Source organism: Leptinotarsa decemlineata, unplaced genomic scaffold (assembly GCF_025532065.1).
Source record: "Leptinotarsa decemlineata unplaced genomic scaffold, Ldec_3_MD MMD2_tig00001393_RagTag_RagTag, whole genome shotgun sequence".
NCBI classification, from domain to species: Eukaryota; Metazoa; Arthropoda; class Insecta; order Coleoptera; family Chrysomelidae; genus Leptinotarsa; species Leptinotarsa decemlineata.
In genome coordinates, this window is record NW_027412562.1 from 9620205 (window position 1) to 9643497 (window position 23293).

Below are 23293 nucleotides of genomic sequence, written 5' to 3' on the forward strand. Positions count from 1 at the left end.
CATTAAATCTTATCCATGTAAGGAGTTCAGAAGAGTTGACTCCGTGATTCAGTATTTTGAATAGAAATATTATTATATTTTGGTTTCTTCCATCGTCCAGAGAAAATATTCTGAATTTATTTCTCAATTGTGTTCTAACTATTCTGTAGTCAGGAATGATATGATATTTTTTGTTATTGGTACAAAAAACTCAAAAATTTGTTTTGATTTTTTTCTACTTTGAAACGTGTAGTTTGATATTCTCCTAACCAAATTTCTAATCCGAATTCAAGTTTCGATACGACTAATATGTAGTTCAAAATGTTTATAGCTTCTGTTTAGGAAAAATATGATGTTTGTCTTTCTATGAAGCTAATTCAATTATATTTTTACATGTAACACCCAGGTCTTTCATTTCCATAACGCTCTTTAACCCCTCTCCATACATCATGTGATAAAATGTTATTGGATCTCTTAACCTTGTTATTTTCATAACACTGCATTTTTTCGGATTGAAAAATAGTTTATTTTCACAACTCCACTCGCAAACATATTGCAAGTCCTTCTGTAACGTAACACTGTCCGACTGTTTCAATTTATAAAAAAACTTTGAGATCATCTGCAAATAACAAACAGTCCTAAATTGAACCTTGTCGTACTCCAGAATTAGCTACAGCAGTTTCAGCAATGAGATCTTCATCCGAGCGAAATTTCTCAGCGTTGAGCATTTTTTTGAGGTCTGCGAACAGCCAGTAGTCGAAGGGAGCCAAATCTGGCGAATACGATGGATGTGGGAGCAAATCGAAGTTCAAATCATGTAATTTTGTTTATTTTGATTGAATTGTGACACGGTGGGTTGTTCAGATGGAACAAACATTTTTTCTTTGCTATACGTTGTCGTATCTTTGCAATTTCAGCCTTTACAAACGCTCCAACCACTTTGAACAGAGTTTTTTCATAGTAAAATGCTCATGCAATATAAAACTAATACATTCTTTTGATATCATTACAATGTCAGTTAACTCAGGCAACTTCACTTTTCTATCAATCAAACCGATTTTGTGGATTTTTTTTGTTTTCTGGTCTACATCATTTGGACGTCCACTGCTTTCTGCATCATCGGTGTATCTACGACCACGTTTGAAGTCAGCAAATCAAAATTTAATTGTTGTTTCTGATATAACCGAGTCCTTATAACACATATAATACACATTTCAAGCCATTGCTCTGTCTCAATTGTATTTTTTCCCATCAAGAAACAGTATAAAATTAAAACACGGAATTGTTTTTGTTCCATTGTTTTGAAAATCACAAAAGTAATGTCACTCTTAGCACGACATTCCACGAACTCATGAGAAGATATCACGAAATTTCAACGAACTTTCTTTTGAAGAAAAAGCGGTGAATGCAATAAGACTAGCGCCATCTTTGTGTTAGACCTGAGACTTTTCAGCACAGGTAGAAGCTAGCTGGTAGTTCAGATAGTTTCATTCTACAAACTAGTGAGTATAAAAAACTCACTAAAAAGTGTCATTAAATTTCCTCTTATGATGTATTCGAAAAGGTATTTTAAGTAAATATCTGAGTTTTTCTATTGATCTCTTCAACTTGGTTGAAGACTGTCATCACATCACATCATCACCAGTCATCACCTGAAGACGATTGTAAATACTAACAATCGAAACGTAGTGAACTAACGTGACTTGGAATCTCTCCACTTTTTATTTTTATTTTCTTTTTTCATTTCTTTATTTTCATTTATTCAATTGTTCTATTTTTACTTGTATTTTATTTCACTATTATTTCATTTCAGGTTTATTTTGGTTAATATAATTGTTATTTTTAGCTATTCATTTTCAATTCTTCTTTTTTAGTTGTTTCAGGGATTTCAAATCATTTTATATAGTAGACAATGGAAGTCCGAACTAATGAAATTCATCATGGAACATTGTCAATCACCTTCAAACAAAAAATTGTTAGTACGTGCATAATATTTTAACACAATCTGCTAAGTGTAAACATTTGTGTTTGACTGGGTTAGTTGAAAAATAAATATTTTGTTAACTGTTAATAGATATTGTTCATGAAAAAATAAATTGAAATGAAGAAATGTATCAACAATACTATTTTATTATGAATGAGGGTGAAATAAATTATCTGTTGAACTGAATTATTTCGATGTGAGAATATTTTCAATTTTTTTACTATTATCTAATATCCAATTGTGTATTTTTTTTTAAATGCTGTTGTTCTCAACTTTTCAATTTCTCGTGGAATTATATTGTGAATTTTACAACCAATACATATACAGTGTGTTGCATTGAATGAAGACTACACTTAGCAATTTGAAAGCATTTATTGGTCTTTGATTTTGTATTATACTGATGTTCTATCATGTCAGTATGTGAAAAATGTTTTTTATATAGATGGGAAATAATTATGAAAATACCGTTATCAGTTTTTTATGATTACTGCTTCACTTCAGTTCGAGGTATCTGAGATTTCTTTCTAGTTTAACTTATTACAGTCATCATCTGTTATATTTCTTCTGTCGTTTTACTTAATACCTACTTTTTCACAAAAACATTTTCCTTATATTCCAGGTCATCAGTTAGCGTCATTATTTCGAATGATTATATGAAGACTAGAACGCTCCTCTTGTAGATATAAATTTGGCTCGAAATTAGGGACTGAAAACGATATGAAAGTACCACTTAGGGCTACCTTTTAAGGGTAATTTGTGACTGGATGGGTTCATACACACATGACATGTGTCAAGATATCTGTTGATGATTCGAGTCATTTGATTTTTTATCTGTCAATAGCAGAATTTGTGAACATTAAATAATTCGGTCTTCATTAGTGAACGTTCCATTTCATTCTCATCGACTAATGGAATCGATGGAAAAAAATGGTCACATGGCTGTTGAATGAGTTTCTCGAATAGATAGATTACTTTTAAATGATACATTTAGAAAGTAGAGTCGACCTGTGTTTTGTAAAATTTTAAAAGCTGATAAAAAGTTATTTAAAATTGGTTATAATGTCATTGAGGAACTCCAAACCCTGATGATGTTGAAACAATTTTGTGTACACTACAATTTTGTTTGAATGTTGTGTTTGTTTATCCGGATTCCAGGAAGAGCGTGTATTCAATCGAAGACATTGGCATAATTGTCATAAGAAGAGCAAAAATTCAAAAGCATTTTCAATTATGGAACAAGCTTTTTGTTTTTTCTATATTGCAAAATCTTGTATCCAAGCAAGGGAGCATGTTTGATTTTTTTTTAATATTAATGAGGGTCGAGTGAAACCACATTTGAAAGAACTTTTGATTCAATAACCAATGCTGTTTAATTTTTGAGAAACGAATTATATGTTAGGAAAACATCCAGCTTCAAAATGCATATTTTCCAGAAATACAAAAATTGCTTTTATCATGGGGGTGGATGCCACCCCTTCACGGGGGTGGAAAATGTGAAAATATGTCTGAAAATGGAAAGATTTGCTAATTGTGGGAAACTTTTGTTCTATCTGTAGCGAGTTACGGCAAAATAATGTTGGTTTCTATATTTTTCAGCGACAAAAAAGCAACCCATCATTCCACTTTACAATTCACCTTATTTATGTCTTGTAATATATTGTAGAAGTTTCGTCAGTTTACACTGCCCAGTTGAAAAAAGAGCTTGAAGTGACAAGATAATTTTTGTAACTCTGTATTCATTTCCTTCAAAATAACTTAAAAAATTATTAATGATACGCAAATTATAGCAATAATGTATATTTGTGAATGCCCCAATGTACGTATTATAATTCCTATAAACAAAATCTTTGTCACGAAGTTTTGAAGGAACTTTTGAGGAACTTTTGAGGATCTCAGTTTTTTTATTCTATCGGTGAAACCGGCACGTAATTTGAAGAATATATGCGAAAAATAATTTCAGTGTGTGGATCCGATGCTTCAGAAAACAGTCTCCAATAAGCGGTTCAGCAGAAGGGGGCGTGACGTCACCCGATATACGAAATGCGAAGACTGCTAGGAATCGACAGTAGTTTCAGACTTTCCTGTCGATTTGAGATTTCTGCCTTTCTATTCTGGATGACAAATACTACCAAAACAGATAAAAATGCCCAAAACTAGATTTGACCGAACGAGAATATTACAAATTGAATGCAAATTTTCATGTATATGTTTGTACATGTACAAATCTTCCAAATGAGTATAGACTAGTCGCTTTGCTATCAGTGATATCAAAAATCATGGAGAAAGTCGTAAACCACCATTTTGTGTATGGCTCTGCAATTTCCTGAAAGAACGTTTCCTGCAAGTGGCTGTCGATGGATATCTCTCGAATACTTTCATTATCAATGCTGGTGTTCCCCAAGGATCCATATTGTCTCCAACTCTCTTTTTATTGACTTATTGAAAAAACCAAGAGTCCAATACATTACTTTGCTGACGACAGCACACTTGTCTCGTCATTTTTGGATTCCAGGACATCGGCTACCGAGGCACATCTTCACCGGCAGCAGGAGGTTGCATATCTTAGTGAGGATCTAGAAGTGATTTCGAATTGGGGTAGGAGTAACCAGGTTCAATTCAATGCTTCAAAAATCCAGGCATCGGTTTTCTCCAAGAAGATTAATGTCTCCGAACCTGATATAATAATGTTAGGTCAGACAATTCCGCTTTCTGCTTCTATAAGTTTGTTGGGGGTTGAAATGGACACCAATATGTTTGGAACAATCATGTCGCTTGAATTGCAAAGGCTGCTCCTCAAAAGCTTGGAACACAGTTCCGAACCAGAAAACTGTACAGACCTCAATAACTTTTGATGCTTTGTAAAGCTCAGATCAGACCTTTGGAGTATAGTTCTCATGTATGGAGCTCTGCCCCAAAACATACCCTGGATTGCATCCAGAAAAGAGCCATCCGCCCGATTGGTTACGCGAACATCACGTGCAACCTTGATAACCTGGAATATCGAAGAAAGGTTGTAGATTTGTTTGACTGCTTATCGATTTGAGGTTCAACTCATTACACCTCAAACTTCACTGTGTGAGAACTCTTCCATCTGGATATCTGCGTTTATGTGGAATAAACTTCTTGAGAACGTTCTTCCAAATGGATTCAATCTCCAGGGATTCAAATCCAATGTGAATCGCTACTTTCGCACAGGCACCGCTCCGAGAGCGCCTTAAGGATTTTCCTGTAGTGCTTGTGTTTTGTCCTTAAAAAAAAACAAGAAACAAGTGGTGGAGAGAAAACATCGTGACAGTTGTCCCAACTAACCTTATATTTGTATTCAGTGTTTTCCTGATCATTTTTGAACATATTTCTTCAATTAATTTTATATTGTTTAGCAAATAATGAATAAAATAAAACTTTCGTTTTTTACACTACAAACTTTAATTCAACTTACGATGTTTTTATATTTATTCGGGTGTAATCCCTCAATTGAACAGTTTTCAACCGATTGAGCTGACATTTTGAATATACGTTCAGTTAGGATAACGAAACATGGTTAGTAGCCCGGTCAAATTAGACGAAAAAATAGGAGTAAAGCTACCTAAATTCCCACCAAGCTGAAAATCAGTATGATTGTTTGAAATATGATTAAAAATAAAATTTGAAAGTTCCTCATCTTTCCCCTGTATGGAAAAATTTTTATTCAAGGTCAAAGGTCAAAAAAAGGAGTTTTTCAGGATTTTCAGCAAAACGATGTTTCATCATGAAAATTGTAGATCATAAAATTATTTACAAACAATGTATCAATACTTTTTTTTCCTGCTAGCTACCGTTTATGAGATATAACGATTCAAAAAGTTGTAAAAGATGTAATCATCATAATATGCATGATTACGCCACGTATATATATCTTTGTAGTTGTAATATATATTAAAATATTTTTCTATCGGTTATTGTAACTTACACTTATAATATAAAATATACATAAGTTATAACTGTAAGAATATAAGGTAAAATGACATCTGCATTTTACAGGAGGGGTAAAATAACATTTTTCAAAATGTTTGAAAAACAAAATTAAGTCAATGTGCTGAAGTTTTTAAAAATAGTTATTCAACTCGACAAGAAATTATCACTAACGGCATTCGCTTTCTTCTTTCTACGTATGGACCTCCTAAAAAAACTGCCTGCTTAGATAAGTATAGATATTCATGTTTCGTGAAAAATACCAAAAGTAAAAAACAAGTACAATTACCTTGTTTCCCTCCAACCTCAGTTGCTGCTCATCAACATTTTTTTCGGGTATATTATCAAGTTCAAGTGTGGCTTGGTTATCAGCTAGACCCTACGGACTGGGGTTGGAAGTTGGTCAACAATTTATTAGAACCAGTCCAAACTTTACTTGCAGTTGCAAAAAAGGGGTCAGTGCTAAATGTGGTGGCAAAAAACTCGGATCACAACTGACCCGTGAATTGGGCCTACTGTGGAAACCACGTTAAAAAAACGCGCTAAGTACACTACCTCATATGTGGCGTGGAAACGTGTGCTTATTATGACGATTACAACTTTTACAACTTTTTGAATCGTTATATCTCAAAAATGATGGCTCGTTGGACAAAAGTATTGTTACATTTTTTGTAGATAATTTCATGATCTACAATTTTTGTCTGGATTATTTTTATGATAAAACTCACTGTTTTGCTGAAAATCGCGAAAAACTAATTTTTTGACCTTTGACCTTGAATAAAATATTTTCCATGCAGGGGAAAGATGGGGAACTTTAAAATATCTTTTTTAATTATATTTTAAACAATCTTACTGATTTTCAGCTTGGTGGGAATTTAGGTAGCTTCGAATGTCTAAATTGACCGGACTATACTGAGACATAATTCTACATTTATGTATGACGGTGCGCCCAAGATGGCAAACTAGTTATTGTTTATGCAGTCCCATAAAATGGTTATCAAATAAAAGGGTTTTGCAATGTTTTTCTTATTTCAAGTGTTTTGCTTGGCAGTTCTGCATTGTGGCACATTTTTGGCCCACTCTGTATATACATAAATTTCTACTAGTTATTTTCCGTAGCACGCTAAATACTAAAAATATGAAAATTATTTTTTTTCAAAAATGTTCTTCAAAAACAATAAAGGTTATTATTTTATTATTCGTAACAATTACAGCACAAAAATTTTTCTCATATGTATGTTCAGAAAACAAAGATATTTGAGAATTTATCAGTCGAGAAATTTTGACAGGTGGAAAATGTTGATAAAGTTTCTCACTCGAGTAATCGGACATGTGCGAGGTATTTATGGTTGGAGATTTACGTAAAATGTTCCAGGAATTTTATTGTACTTTAGAAATGAAATATGATCTGTAACATTCTCCTTCGAACCCTGCAGATAGTAATATTTACATAAAACTTGAATCAGCCACCCCTATGGCGATTGTCGAACAATTTATTATCGAAACGTAGACAGGTTCTATTGTTGACATCTCTGTAAGGTAACAGGTACACCCTCTTTATTTTACCTTTTATTGAACCCAAACTAAAACTGTCTAGATAGGACAAGGGATGATCAAGGGCGAAGAACAGTGTTGGATTGAGTTAAAAATTCGACACTTGATACATTCCGAGTTGATGCCAGATCTGCAAAAAATGGAATGAAAATTGATGCATATATTTCATAGATTATAAAAAAATGGAAATGGAACTTTCTATGTTTTTTATAATTAATTATACATTAATGTATAAGTTTGAAAATATCCTTACAGAACTGAACTGCAGTAACGTTAGTTACAAATAAAAGTGGTAAAAACATAGAAAGTTTCAATTCTTATTTCATCATTATGATTTCCTACCACGTAGTAACGGCTACATCCATCAATTTATTCATAGAGGATTTTTTTCAGAGTTGAATGGTTCACCTCAAAATGTGTTCTAGACATAATTCTCTTTCGTACTTTTCCATTCCATTTCATTCCATTGAAAGTTCTATGGAACTGACCAGTAATTGACGAAAATCCATAAAAAACTTATTAACATATGAATATTACTGGAGTTTTTTCCCAACACCAAATAGTTATTTTTACACCTCGACACGTGTTTCGATCAACAAGTGATCATCGTCAAGAGGAAGATAAAACTGGAAACTTCGCAAAACTAAAGCTATTTATGCTTTACTGTATAACATAAATAGCTTTAGTTTTGCTATACTGTATAGCTAAAATAGCTTTAGTTTTGCGAAGTTTCCAGTTTCATCTTCCTCTTGAAGATGATCACTTGTTGATCGAAACACGTGTCGAGGTGTAAAAATAACGATTTGGTGTTGGAAAAAAACTCCAGTAATATTCATTACTACACCAAAGGTTCCAAACAGTACATCATGAGTACTCATTAACATAGTTTACTATGGGAGTTTCAACTATTAACAGTTACTTACTTGAAATTTAAAATATAACAAACAATAGAAGGTGTATAGTGTATAGAAAGTGTATATAAGTATATTGAAAGTATATAGCTTTGGTCTACTTATCATTCTATTCTATCCATATAATATTCTTCCAAACTATAATTGGTTGTACCGGAAAGAACTCTTTCTACTGTTTTTCTGAAACTGGCGTTGGACGGTATTTCTTTAATACTATTTGGAAGGTGATTGTACATTTTGCAACCGTTACAAACAATTGAATCCTTAACAAGAGTGAAAGATGGTCATGTTAGTTTGAGATGGTTACTTCGACGGGTGGGGTATCTATTCCCTGTAATGAAATTTTGTTTGTTTATTTATGAAACACACTGTTTCAAGTATATATATATATATATATATATATATATATATATATATATATATATATATATATATACAACCGTGAGTATCTTGTGTTGTTTGAAGTGAAAACTGCACGAATCGCGAAATTTCAGTTTACAGAGGTACCTCAAGGCTCTTTTTTGTAAGACCAAAACACTTTGAGGAACATTACCACTGCACACTCCCCAGAATGGGATACCGTATCACAAATGTGACTCTATCAAGAAGTAGTATACTGTCTTTGCGGTTGGGTATCTTAGTTCGTTTGTAGCAATTTTCACAGCATAACAACCAGAGGACAATTTTTTATTCAAGTTTTTGACTCGTTCATTGTATTTGAGACTGTTGTCGGTGTATAGTCCTAGGAAAAACACTGTTTTCAATAATCTGGTGGTTTAAAGAAATATCAGCAACTTCACATTTGAAGGACACAGGGTGACATTTCCTGTAATGTCAAACGTCGTGGAAAGTTGTCCTGGTTTCGTTCAAGTTGGAGCCTGGCTCCTCTACCTTTTCAATTGATGTTTGTCAGAGGGACAAATGGTTCATAACTGATGGTGGGATGGCGACATTAATGTCCTCAGATATCAGTGCCGTCCTTCACGGTGTACCCCTACCTGGCTGAGGTGAGATGGAAAAAATATTGTTCATCTTTTAACGGAGGACATAGGGGCCTAATTCGATAGAGTGTCGGGGCCTTCTATATCGGAAGGGGTCGTCTACAGCATAATCCATAGCTCCCCTAACTAACGGAGTCAAACGTCGTCAGGACATTAACATATATAGTAAAAACAAAATTGGACCCAAGACCACATTTTATTAGACGAATAAATGCGACTTGAGGCATAATTTTGGTTTTAAAAGGAATGGAATATTTGAAAAAACAGCCTTATTGGAAAACACTCCTATTTGACTAGAACAAAAAAATCAACAAATTACAACTTGACAAAAAGACTTTGGAACATCTAATGTGAAATGAACCTATTGAAAACACTTCTCTCATACCAGAACGAAAATACTGTATCTCGACGCGCGTTTTGCTAACCAAGTTAGCATCATCAGCAGATGACCGAGACCAACTTGGAATATTGAATACTGTCGATCCTTATAAAGTACGTTATTCACTACGGAAAAGCTACTATGTTGGCGAAACGTGATATTTTTGAAAATAAAGTTTGTAGAGATCAAATGGTGAGGTGTAGTTTATGAAAACCGTATAAGGTAAGTTCGTCATAGTTCAACTATTTTTGAGCTAGTTAAGCACAGTTAGTACAGTAGATAGCGAATCATTAAATTAAAATTGCAAAATACCGTATTACTGTAGAAGAAATCAGAAGTGAAGTCGAAATATACAAATTTCCCTTGAAATGATTGAAGTCAGATAGTTTTAATGCCAATTTCATATTTCGACGAACCTAAAAATTCAAATGAGTTTTCATGATGCATGTTTTATGCACTAATAGATCACCAGAACAAAATACTGTCTCTCAACGCGGGTTTCTTTCTCATACTAACCAGAAAAATAGACCTTATCTGAAAAATTCTTCTTCTTATTTATTGATTGTGCGAATATTTTTCGAGTTTCAAACTGAAGTATAAAATCAAATTTTCTCGGCATTCTGTGTTTCTTATAACTACAAAAACGTTTTTATTTCTGAATATGTCTGTTTGCTTTATAAATAGAAAAGGTTTTCAAACTCTAACAAGGAAGTACAGTTAACGATAAAACTCTAATTGTTTGTTCCTTTTCCCTTGTAATCTTTAACAAGACAATCTCTAATCTGTAGAAATAAACAAATATTTGTCTGTATTCAATAACCACTATGGTTTCTAAGCAGTCTAGGATATTTTTTTAAAACTTGTGACTGAGAATTCAATTCAGATTACAAATTTATATACCCTAAAAAGGTGATTTCTTTAGGGAGTGATTCTTTCATAGATAATATTGGAATATAGTAATTCTCTTACAGAATGAAAAATTTAATGATCATTTGAATTAGGATAAGTAGAATTTGGAACCTCTGGCCTGAAATTAATCCATTGAGAACACTTTTTTCTCCTACTCCTACAGAAAAGTACAGAATTTCCTTCTTCCAATAGAAAAGGAAACTAATACTTTCCTCCCTAGGCGGGAAAGTATTTTCTTTTCCCTTCATTTCAAGTAAAGTTGTGAATCTATTATATTCAAATTGTTTCCGTGATTTCTATCCTGTCCTCTAGTGAAAGTCAAACACAAATGTTACTTCGCGTTAGTTTTTCAAATAAAGATTTCAACTTCAGGCTTCTCAGATATACGTTTTTTGTGTTAAAAATAAGAAAAGCATAGTATACTATGGTTCACTGACAATAATCACGCAAATTTCAAATTCAAGATTCTTAGAGACGTTTTTTGACTTGAGAATTAAACTATCATAGTAAAGACTTCCATTGATTTTAGGATTGCAAAGTCGATACGTTCATCAAACATAATTAAATTTTTTTTTAATGGAGAGCAATTCAAGTGATTTTGAATTCCCAAATATGCCACCTGATATTGGGGAACAAACCGACATAGCATCATTAACCTTACTACTGCAAAAATCTGGAGACAGTAAGGAGAAATATGCCCTAGCACTAGATTATGAATGAAATAAAATTTATCAGAGGCATATATTGATTCACTGAACAATATCGCCTGAAAATTGACATATCTTGCATTTGTACTATTCTGAACGATTTTTCATATTCAATATAAATTCAATACGATCCTGAATGTTACAATCTGATTGTTGCATTGTTAAGGATCCTGCAACTTGAATGTTTATTGTTGCAGAAACCTGAATGTTGTAGGAACCTGAAAGCTATAGGAACCTGATAGTGTTTTCTTTAATGTTTTCATATTTTGTAAGCAGAAATATGCCTTAACAAATTCCTCACAAGCAAAATATATTGATTCATTGAATAATACTGTCTCAAAATTGTTATATTGCTTTTGTACTATTCTGGAGGTTTTTCCGTTTCAAATATAAATACGATCCTGACAGTGAGAACCTGATCTTTGAGAAACCTTATTGTTGACGAACCTGATTGTTGTAAGAACCTGAATGATATAGAAACCTGATTGTTAAGTTAGTAGGTACTTACCTTCTTATTTTATATTTTGTGAGGATAAATTGTGAATGACATGGGGGTTTTGCGATCTTCTCAGAGCCACATATTGATGTATCGAATAATATCGCCTGAAAATTGTTATATCTAGCCTTTGTACTATTCTGAAGGTATCTCCCTATACTATATGAGTTGAATACGATCCTGAATGTAGAAAACTGATCATTGAGGAACCTTGATTGTTGTAGGAACCTGATTGTTGTAAGAACCTAAATGTTGTAAGAACCTGAATGTTGTAGAAACCTGATTGTTGAGTTAGCAGGTGCTTAACTTTTTTTTTGTATTTTGTAAGCAGAAATTCGCACTAACACTAGATTGTGAATGATATGGAGGTTTTGATTCATTGAACAATATCGCCTGAAAATTATCACATCTAGCCTTTGTATTATTCTGAAGGTGTCACCCTATCCAATATGAGTTGAATACGATCATGAATGTAGAAACATGATCATTGAAGGAACGAAATCTTGTTGAGGAACCTTGATTGTTGTATGAACCTTAATTGTTGTAGAAACCTGAATGTTGTAGGAACCTGATTTTTGAGTTAGTATGTGCTTCATTTCTTTACTTTATGCTTTGTAAGGTGCTGTAGCACTGGATCATAAATGAAATGCAAATTTTTCAGAGGCATATATTCATTTTATTAAACAATATCACCTAAAAATGATCGAATCTTGCCCTTGTAACACTGTAAAAGTTTTTCCTTCTCCAATATGAATTCAATACGGTCCTGACTGTAGGAACCTGATCGTCCTAAGCGTATGTGCACCCCAAATTCCGTGACATATTAGTCGAGACTTTCCCACACTTTGTATGGGTTTAGTTAGGGGGTGATTTTAGGTGTGGTGGTTTTAAAAATCCGTATTGTTTACAATGAGGGCGATGCAGGTGGATGAGCTATTTTCGGATAATGCACACTTGCTGCACCACATGTGGAATGTTAGTTAGGGTTGTGAAGTGGTTAATGGTTTGAGTCTGGGATGTGTACAGAAATTCTTGCATAATGGCATTTAACATTCTTATGGCGGCCAAATGTTTAAAATTTTCAAACGGTTTTCTTTTCCACTTCAGCGATGATGTACATGAAGTTAATGAATGCAGTAAACTTTATTGTCATTTTTCAATGTCACATTCGCTTGAAAACTGTTTGAAAACGGGGCTGTCATCAACGAATATATCAAAATATTAATGTGGGAGGCAACAAATAATAGATATAGTAATTTCAAAGATATTGTATACTCGTACACAAAATATAAATAAAAAAAATATGATTTCATAAACTACACTCATAAACTTCACAAACTTCATTTGAAGAATATATCACGACGTCACGTCACGTACGTCAATTATGATTACATGAAACATATTACCTCACTTCTATATCAATGATAGTACTTCCTGGGTTTTTTAAGAAAACAAGTTCAATAATGGTGATCTATTCAAATCTAGTTGGTCATTCATGAGAATATGAATGCATTTTCAAGTTTTATAATTTCCATTGCTTCCAAATGATCCAGTTTCAAACCTTTATTTTCTATGTGTAAAATTTCGAACTCCTCGTTAAAGATATGATTTTCTTCTGAAAGATGATGAATATGTTGAACTTATTTTCTTATTTACATAGCTCATATATGTTCTCGGATTCTATTTCTAAATGTTCTGCCAGTTTCACCAATATATACCTTAGGACACGTTCCACACTTTAATTTATATACTCCTGATTTTTTTAATTTGGATGTTTTGTCTTTATTTTTTTAACTAACTTTCCCAACGTATTACTTGTTCTATATGCAATTTTAATATCTCATTTCCTCAAAATATGAACACCATTTCGCGAAAAATAATTTCAAATTCGTTTAAACTCTAAAGCAATTACATTTGTTCAATAGATTCTTTTTATGTTCTTACTATAAAATAAATGGAGTATGAAGTGCCACGGGGTTCAGTACTTAGACCGTTAATTATTTCATTGTATATTAATGGCATTACTTAACATCCTTGCAAAAATCACACTTCTTACAGATGATACTACTTTGTTGTGGTTACAAAAACATGGACTCAATAAGACAGTAGGGGAACTCTATATTTTGTCGTTGAAATTGTATAAAACTATTTTATCAGATTCTGATGCAGTCTGACAAAATAACATAAAAATAATAAACTACAAATATATTTTTTTGGATTCGAAATAAATGGTAAATAGATATTCGAATGTCATGTTACTAGATAGATCTGTTATGGCTAAGACTGCATACTTTGCTATGTTACTTAGGATACTTCAAAAAGGAGCTTGGAAATATATTCACAAAGTACAAAGCAGAACAGAAAACTGCACAAGCAACACAAAATTTTGCCAATCACATCCCTATAGTAATATATGTATATACTTGAGACTTTCAACCTCGTACTTCAAAACAGGCGTATCATCAGGCTCCCAGTAACCCAGTACTTCTGATGAAAGATTCAATTATATTTAACGATATCAATATATCACCCACCCACTATGATGAAGGATATTCCATTATTCGATAAAAACTACTGCTAAATAACTGATCACATATCACATATATAAGTATGGCTCCTTAAGCTTTTAAGATTTTCATTATCGTTCGAAGAAATATGTACTTCCACCAAGGGTTGTACTTTGGTAAATTACAAGAGTAACAATATTGCTTAAGTTTTGATAAAACTACTTACATTGTCCACGAGGTTGTAAGCAAATGGTGAAAAAAACATCAAATATATGTACAATAAAACATTTTGGTAAAGTTGATTATACAATATTTGAACTAGATCAAAATAATATTACAATAAAAACACTCTTGAAATATTTCTAATGATTTGTCAAATTTATAACATAATTTCAAATCTTTTCAAAATTCCAAGTAGGTATCTAATATTGTGAAATTCAGAAAATTATAATATGCTGATATATCTTCAATTTTAATTAAATAAAAGTTGAGACACCTGTCAATTTCTTTTCCATTGGGTGTTTTATGATACATTTCAAATTAGTGCCCTATGAAACTGGTTTTTGAGTTGCCTCAACTGAATAGATTGACACCACTGTTGAAATTTTGAACGTGATGTAAAAAACAAGCATCCATCAACTCAAATATTCGAATAATCTCGTTATTCTGTTACTGCGTTGTATTAAATTTCAACATTAACAACTTATTTTAAATATTGCCTGAACGTTTCAAGAGTGTTTTTATTGTAATATTATTTTAATCTGTTACAAAGATTTTATAATCAACTTTACCAAATTGTTTTGTTGTACATATATTTGATGTTTTTTACACCATTTGCATATAATCTCGTGGACAATGTGAGTAGTTTTATCAAAACTTAAGCAATATGTAAATACACATATTCTTACTCCTGTAGTTTCCCTGATGATGACAATGAAAAGTGTCTAAATATTGGAATCAACAATGTATAATCAAATGATCGTTGCGTTCGTTCCCGAATAATGCGTTTGTCGTCAAACAGAGCATTTTATTAAATTAACTATATATTGAAAGTATTCGAATGAAATCTATATTGTGACAAAAATATATACAAATATTATATTTAACAATTTCAATTAGGGTCCACCTAGGTCCTGGATCCAGCTCTGGTGAGGGAGGGGTGATGACCCTCATAACCCCCCTGGGTGATGACCCTCATAACCCCCCTGGTACCGCTCTCAAGCATAGTCTATTGAAATTTAGGAAATTTAAAATCTTTTAACCCGATTGAGAGATTTTCTATGTATCATATTTTTGTCTCTAACTACTAACTTCAATGGTAAAATAGTTTCGAATGATACTTCAAAACTAAATTCAATACTCCAAATTTCAGAGTTGCTTTTACAATCGATTTCCAGTAATTAAGCGTTGAATGAATTTTTGAAAATGATTTTAAATAGTAGGGAAATGATTTAGTTTCGAAGCATCACTTAATTTTCTTATGGCTGTAAATGGAGAATGTTTAAAATGCAATTTGAAAAAATGCGTTATAATAATAGATTTCTAGATCATACAAACTTTATACATGGTATGTTACAAACTCCATTGCGTTTTTCTTCAATATCCTGCAGATATATTTAAATTTGAATACTTTGTGAAAAGTGAGATAGATATTTAGAGCAGAAAATCCATGAGATTCCAAAATATCAATAAAATCAAATATAGACTGGTATATTGCAAGGAAAAAAAGATACAAAAAATATTAATTATTTCACATACTTCAAAAACGTTTTGTTCTAGAGACAAACAGAATTGAAAACTATTGAATTACTTCTTCAGAAAATGTCATGAAAGACACATTTTTGTGAGTATTCTATTTAGCTTAAAAAATGTTACACCTATGGCTTTCAATATTAGGTATGTGCCATTTTGAGTGGATCTTGTATATATTTCTATTAATTATTAAATTGAATCATTTCCAACTGAACAAATTACCTTATGAAAACATTCTTTGAATCAACATTCGTGAACTGAAAAACTAATTTAACTCTCATTGTATTTGCACCAAAAGTATCTCTATCTTTTCAATTTCTGGAATATATTTTACATCTACTAGATAACATAGCTCTTCATTCCAGGCTCATTCTATGGGAAATCTTTTTTTTTAATAAAGCATATAATAATATCAAAACACTGCTCAATAGAATCAATTGAACTCAAAAGCTGGATTATAGTCTTATTTAATTTTTGATCCACAGTATTTTAAAAATTTTATGTCATCATATCATTTTTATTCTGGTCGTGTAGTTTTCTTACTGAAAATTTTCTCTTTCATTTGTTATTTTTGCCATTTTCTTTTTTTCTATAGTTTCGTTTTATCGCTCTCAAAACAAACGAAACTAAATATCCATCATGTAGTTTTATATCAGTTTTAGAAAGCTTGCTGTGAAAAATATGTGAAATGTGAACACGACTTGTTTGAAAAAACGTATCATCTAATGTATACATTCAAAAGGAGTAGGTACTTTTACCAAACACTGAAACTGTAAAATACTATTCTCGACGCGCGTTGCACCAACCAAATTAGGGTCTTCAGGAGATGAAGAAAACTAATTCTTAACTCTGAAATGGTCTACATTTATATCTACAGGGTACGTTTTCCGAAACACATCAACGATTCCGAGTGGAAATTTGCGGAAAATCATCTCGCGATATTTCTCGCTAATTTTCACAGAATGATTTGTAAAAAGGGTATTGCACCTTTTTCACTGTTTATAATTCCCATGCCACATTCTACTATTTCCAGACTTTCGAAAAAATGCAAAAATCTAGTGTCATGTACCGATCTCAACAATTTAGTGCCCGACTTTAGGTGGGCAAGAAGTTATAAAGGCTACTTCAACGTTCAACTTTTTTTAAATACGATCGAATCCGTTAGTGCGTCGTGGTTCATACGGAAAAACAGTACTTTGAATTTATGTCTTTTTGTAAAGTCGATTTGTGAAAATTTTCACTACAAATGTGTTTTTAGAAAACGGTTCTACTACAACAAATATAATCGAGTCATTCAAATTTCTCAGAATTCATTTTATATTTTCTAAACTTGAAGAACAGAGGTCATCTCTTGCCCATACCGGATGAAATAGATTGGCATATATATCGTTGTTTACTAATTATAGTGATAGTTACATTACTACAGATGCGGATGTTTTAATTGTTTCTATCATTTCATTTCGTTTATTTGCTCTAGTTCTCAAGATATTGTTTGCCCTCTTCCATGTATTAACGAGGATTATTGTGAGTGAATACACCAAACAGCGACGTACTTAATTTGTCATTAAAATTCAACTACATTTTTAATCATAACAGTGTTCCGGAGTTTAACATATACTGATTATGAAATAGTTATAGTAAACCTTTTAATTCACTTCTTCGTTAATAAATAAAAACAAAAGCTCGTACTGAATTCATAATACTGAAAAAAATGGCGTTTAGCTGTAATTCGTCGAATATCAGATTTAGACAAAAATCTGTCTATGAATAAATTTATATATCAAGGTGTTTATACAGGACTATTCAAATTCAAGTCTATACATGGAAATTTTCGTCGCGTCAAGGAATACGAAAATCTAAGAATCTTCCTAAGTCCTTAGAAACCCTTTAAGGCGGGGACAAAAATATTTATATTGTTTATTATAATTCATTTATTGCATTATGTATTAATTAATATAACAACAATACAGGGTGTAACATAAGTAAGTTAAAATATTCAAGTGACGTATTCCTGAGACAATTTCAAGAAAAAAAGTATATATAAACTTGTGTCCGGAAATGATTCGTTCCGGAGATGCAAGGTGTTGAAATTGAATTTTTCCGATCGTTTTTCAGAAATATCTTTTGCAAAAAAAGTTATTTTCACGAAATTTGGTACCCGGTTTTTTTTGACGTGAGAAATCATAATTTCTAATCAATTTTCATGTAACATGTTGAGCGTGCTACGTAATCTGTCATTATTTATTTCGAATTGCCCTAAATTTTTTGACAGTGAACTTTTGGTACTTTTAATGAAACAATCTAATGCCCACACCATTTCCAAGTAAAAAAGGTATACTTCCTCATCAACGCTGGAGGTGATCGTTTTCGAAATATTTACAATTTTCTATATCGATGTATGTAGTAGATCTCAAAATAAACAACTTCTACCTATAAAATGTGTATCGAAAAGTTATTCGTTTTCTAGATAAAAATTGTTGAAACTTTTCAAAACATGGTTGGTTTTTGTCATAAGTTTTTTGCAATATCAGTTATTTTCATCGAACATTTTATAGGAAAAAGTCGTTTATTTCAATACACTCTTCAAACCCTTATTTTCCCTCTTGGGGGTGGAAATTTCTAATTCCGTTTCTTGATGCTCATTTACGCTATACATAGAACCTACCTGTATATCACCTGAAGAGGTGATAAGGCAAGTGTCTTGCGGCGAAACATCGGATGTTTACCAGTGAGGATGACAGTGTTCTATGTAAGTGAAATTTTAACTCTTTCATTTAGTATGTAGTGTAGAAATCCTGTGAATGATATCTGATTTTATTTAACAACGAATGTTTGGAATACAAGTTGAATAGAGAAAAGTGTGTTTATATAATAAAGTGTTCATATAAAAAAAATTATTTCGAAAGTATGTTTCTTTCGTGTAATTCAATGTTTATATGAAAGTAACTGTTTTTTTCTTTCAGTTTGTGTCTGAAATATGTATGATCTACACCTCTTTGAGTAGAGTTAATATTTGAAATCGATTGCTTCCTTCCTTTCTTTGGAAAATTTCCATATTTTTTGTATCAAAATGGAGGAGTAGAAAATCAAAAAACTTTCTTTCCTTCATTAACTCTGTATTTCATTATTTTTATTTTTGGTTCAATTGTTTTATTTTTACTCGTATTTTATTTCACTATTATTTCATTTCAGGTTTTTTTTTGCTTGATATAGTTGTTATTTACAGCTATTTATTTTCAATTCTTCTTTTTTAGTTGTTTCAGGGATTTCAAATCATTTTATATATTAGACAATGGAAGTCTGAACTACTGAAATTCATTATTATTATTATTTTCATCATTAAATTTTCCACCAACTTTAGTAAATGAAAAAAATTGGGGAACTGTAGTATTTCCTAATTATCCGTTTTTATATATTTTGCTTTACTATATCTATATATCTTCAGGTATTTTCATTTGTGAAATATATGGTTCTACCAACTTTAATAATCGAAAAATAATAGAAAATTATACTTGTAATTATATTTTCTTATATAGTATGCTCAACTAAAATTGTTATTACCTATTATTTTAAATTGCAAAATTTGATATTCGTAATTTAACTCACTCATAAAATACTAAAAAGACAAAATGAAATAAAATATCATAGGAACCATGCATGTCCGTTAGGTGTTATTAAAGCACTAGTTTATATTCAGGTTTCGGCTCCTAAATAAAACAACCTGTAATACAATAATAAATCACCTACCAGACTGTAAATTTGAAATCTGTTTCAAATCTGTTTTTCCGTTAATCAGCCGTTAATACATTAATATTTATTTTTGGAATGCACCTTTTTTATAAGAAAGTGAATAACATACTTCTAGGTATCCTTTTTTTATATATTTTTGATAACCTTCAAAGGAATGACTTCATAATATTCACTTCTCTGAAGTAAAAATTTTGTTATCATTATTGTTCAATTTTGTATAGTATATAATTTCAATCTACACCTCATCTCATTCATTTGAAAAAATAATTTTCGTTCATTGAAACAAGAACACTTGTTTGTCATCACCTCTGAAACATGTTATACCTACTTCATAAGTCTTGAAATATCCTACATTCTAACAAAACCCACCACTGTTTTAAATTCAACACCAAATTTTTCTGAATAGTAAGCGTCTACCAAGACGCACCCATGCCATAAAAATCTCATATCTCAGTGTAACCCTCTCAAGAAGTAGGTAACAAAAACTCCCACCCGAATCACTGACGATGATTCTGCAGGTCAAGTTTAAATAACTATCCGGCCAACTGTATATCTACCTGAAATTTCCTTGGGGCCAAAGCACGCCTGCCGTATATTTTTCGAGAGCGTTTTTAAGAAACACATTTACTCTATGCCCATATTTATAACTGCAGGAATTAGCATTCCTACAATGTTTCCTTGCAAAGAGTTAATTAGTTTTGATTTGAATGAGCAAGTGTTCTTTTACAGAAGTGATACTAGCACTTGTCAAGTCTTATCTGTTACTTTGTTAGGTGTTTTTGTTGCTCCTGATTTTATCATTTGATTTTAAAAAAAATGTTTATCCAATTGAAATTGTATTTTATACTTTCAATTTTGTATAATATTCTATTCAATTTTCAAGAAAGAACAATTAAGTAACAATGTATGTTTATCTTTTTGAAAGATTAATTGCAATTGTACTTTTTTTGTATAATTTTAAATACCTGAAAGAGAACTGTAGTAAAAAACGAAAGTATTTCAAAATAGAATTTATTAAAAATATTTCCTTACGAGCTAACGGAAGACATTTTATACAAATCATAAAAAGTATTAAAGCCATTATCACAAACAGACAAAAATCTGCCAATAAAAATTATACAATATTAAAACTAAAATATCACATCGACATCAGTCAAAAAAAGTTAAAAATTAACAATATTGAGCAATAAACCATCACAATGGAAAGAGTAAGGCACTGGGACATCACAGGACTAATTATGTTACCTCCAAAAGTGATTAAGCTTGGGCCCATCTATCGCAAGGTACTTGCAGCTCGGGTGTTTGATAGTTGCAGATAGCATTTTTGTCTCCGTGTTCGCAGATGTCGGCGTCCGGCCCAGCGATGGACGTCCAGAAGAAAGTTCCCGCCTCTGTCCTGGCGAAGTGGACGGGGATGTATCTCTGGCCTCTGGCAACAGGCAGGAAATCCATTTCCCCATTTTCGTAGACGGGAACGGCAGCTAGGTCATCGCACTGGTCGATTTCCTCGAAGATCTCGTTCTCCAAAATCTCGTTGGCGACGTTGTCGGCAATCTCGTCTTCCTCCAGGAAGTAACTGGGTTGCGGATGTTTGACGTAGGTGTTTTTGTCGTTTTTCTTCAGGATGCACTTGATCAACTTCTTGATCTGATGTATCGGCGACTTGGACTTCTTGTCATTGACTCTGTTGTCGTTGACAGAATTGTTGTAAACTTCGTCGGTATTGAAACTCATTTTGCGTAATAAAATATGGAGCGTGTGTATAGCAAAGAACAGAACGTAAGATACGAACGTGAATGCTCTTTCAGCCCAGTTCCGTCGTATTTATACCATTTCCCTGACGTCACGGACCCTTAGGACAACTTGAGAGGGGTTCTACCCTCGGCCTATGGCTGCTAAGCTAAGGGACAGGTGTGCGCTTTTCGGTACAGCGAGCCTGCCGAGTGACGGGCCATATGCGGAGATAGAAAGTGGGACAGAGAAGGAAACGCGTGTGTGTACGCGTATAGGGTGTACCAAGATCCGTGAGAATCGCAATCACCATCGAGTTCCCACGATTTTACGAAGGCAGATGGCATACGTAGGGGTGTTTAAAAAAGATTTTCGCCTACGCGAGGGAGGAGGGCATTATGTGAAGTATTGACCCGTTTTACCTCTTCCAGACTATTCTTCGGTATTTGCTCATGTCGAAAGTTTTGAAAGGGGAGTCTTGAAAGGGGTTCCTATTTCTTTTAATTTGTATCGAAATGCACGTGGACGGTACGAGTTTGTTACAAAAGAGCAGGTTGATACGGTCAGTTCTGTTGAATAAATTTACGTACGGTATTGATTATTATACGCGCAAGGAGATGTAGGTACTTTGAGGGGTTGTTTATCGGGTTGAGGAATTCTTACCTGTATCTTGGATTATTCGAATTTCAATGGGGTATTTTTGTGCAAAATTTTATATTGTACCGTTTACGGTTTACGGGAAATAACAAACAATCCTTCTCGTTGAAAGGGGAATATAGGAATGCGAAAGTGAACACAGACACTGAAACATTATTTCAAGTATAGAAACATTTAAGCAAAGATGAATAACCCAAAAAATATGCGTAATACATTAAAGATTCAATGAAGAAATGAATTGAAATTTGATGAGTCAGGGTTAAAACTTTGTGGATAACAACAATAATACGAGTTGAAGCCGGTTTTCGAAATATAGAGTAGGTATTCTCGTTTTCGAACGAAAACTGAGATTTTTTTAAAGAACTAGCTGTAATCTGTAATTGCTACAAGAATATATCAACTCTTGATTTGTTTCCCAATCTTTCTGGTTGTGGAAGATTAGAAACATATCAGAACCTAAAATATAAGTATTAGATGTACACAATAATTCTTTTGAATTAGGGAACTCTTTCCAGGAATATTTGAATAATTGTGAACCGTAGTGAATCGTCGATAAAAAATATTGACAATTAGTACGTTGATTTGTCGGTATTGAAACAGAAACAAAGGTTCTACTGAAACTAGAAGGGTTGTTTGTGTTGTCGAATATTATGAGAGAATTTTTTTCAGAGAGTCCTTGTCTACAATGTGAACTTCATCATTTCTTGCTGGTGAAATATTTGTTGACGACTTCAATTTCATTGAGATATTTTTAAACTTTTTTAGTAATTGTTTGGTACTAATAATTAAAAAGTCTGCTTTGTTCTTTGCTATTTGAATGAAATTTCTAATGTTTTTCGACATGATTACAAAACGAGAGAAATTTTGAATTGAATGTAATTTCAAGATAAACAAAATAAACTCGAAAAGATTTCTGTCAAACAATACTTTTTTAGTATTTTTTTAATAACTGACACAAAAATACATGGAATGGGAAATTGGACAAAAATTTCCATTTGATCAGAGTGATTTTTTTCGATAACTTA

The 23293-nt window shown here is 32.3% G+C and overlaps 1 protein-coding gene across 1 annotated transcript; it reads right to left on the minus strand.

Moving 5' to 3' along the window:
* Positions 1-20910: 20910 nt before the first annotated feature.
* Positions 20911-22606, minus strand: LOC111512844 (enhancer of split m4 protein). Its single transcript, XM_023169011.2, has one exon. It carries the CDS (start codon positions 21612-21614, stop codon positions 21138-21140), a length of 477 nt encoding a protein of 158 aa, XP_023024779.1. The 5' UTR covers positions 21615-22606; the 3' UTR covers positions 20911-21137.
* Between the last annotated feature and the right edge of the window lie 687 nt (positions 22607-23293).

What these genes read in the sequence shown, in the direction of transcription:
- LOC111512844 (XM_023169011.2), bottom strand. Translation starts at nt 21,614, where the DNA reads ATGAGTTTCAATACCGACGAAGTTTACAACAATTCTGTCAACGACAAC.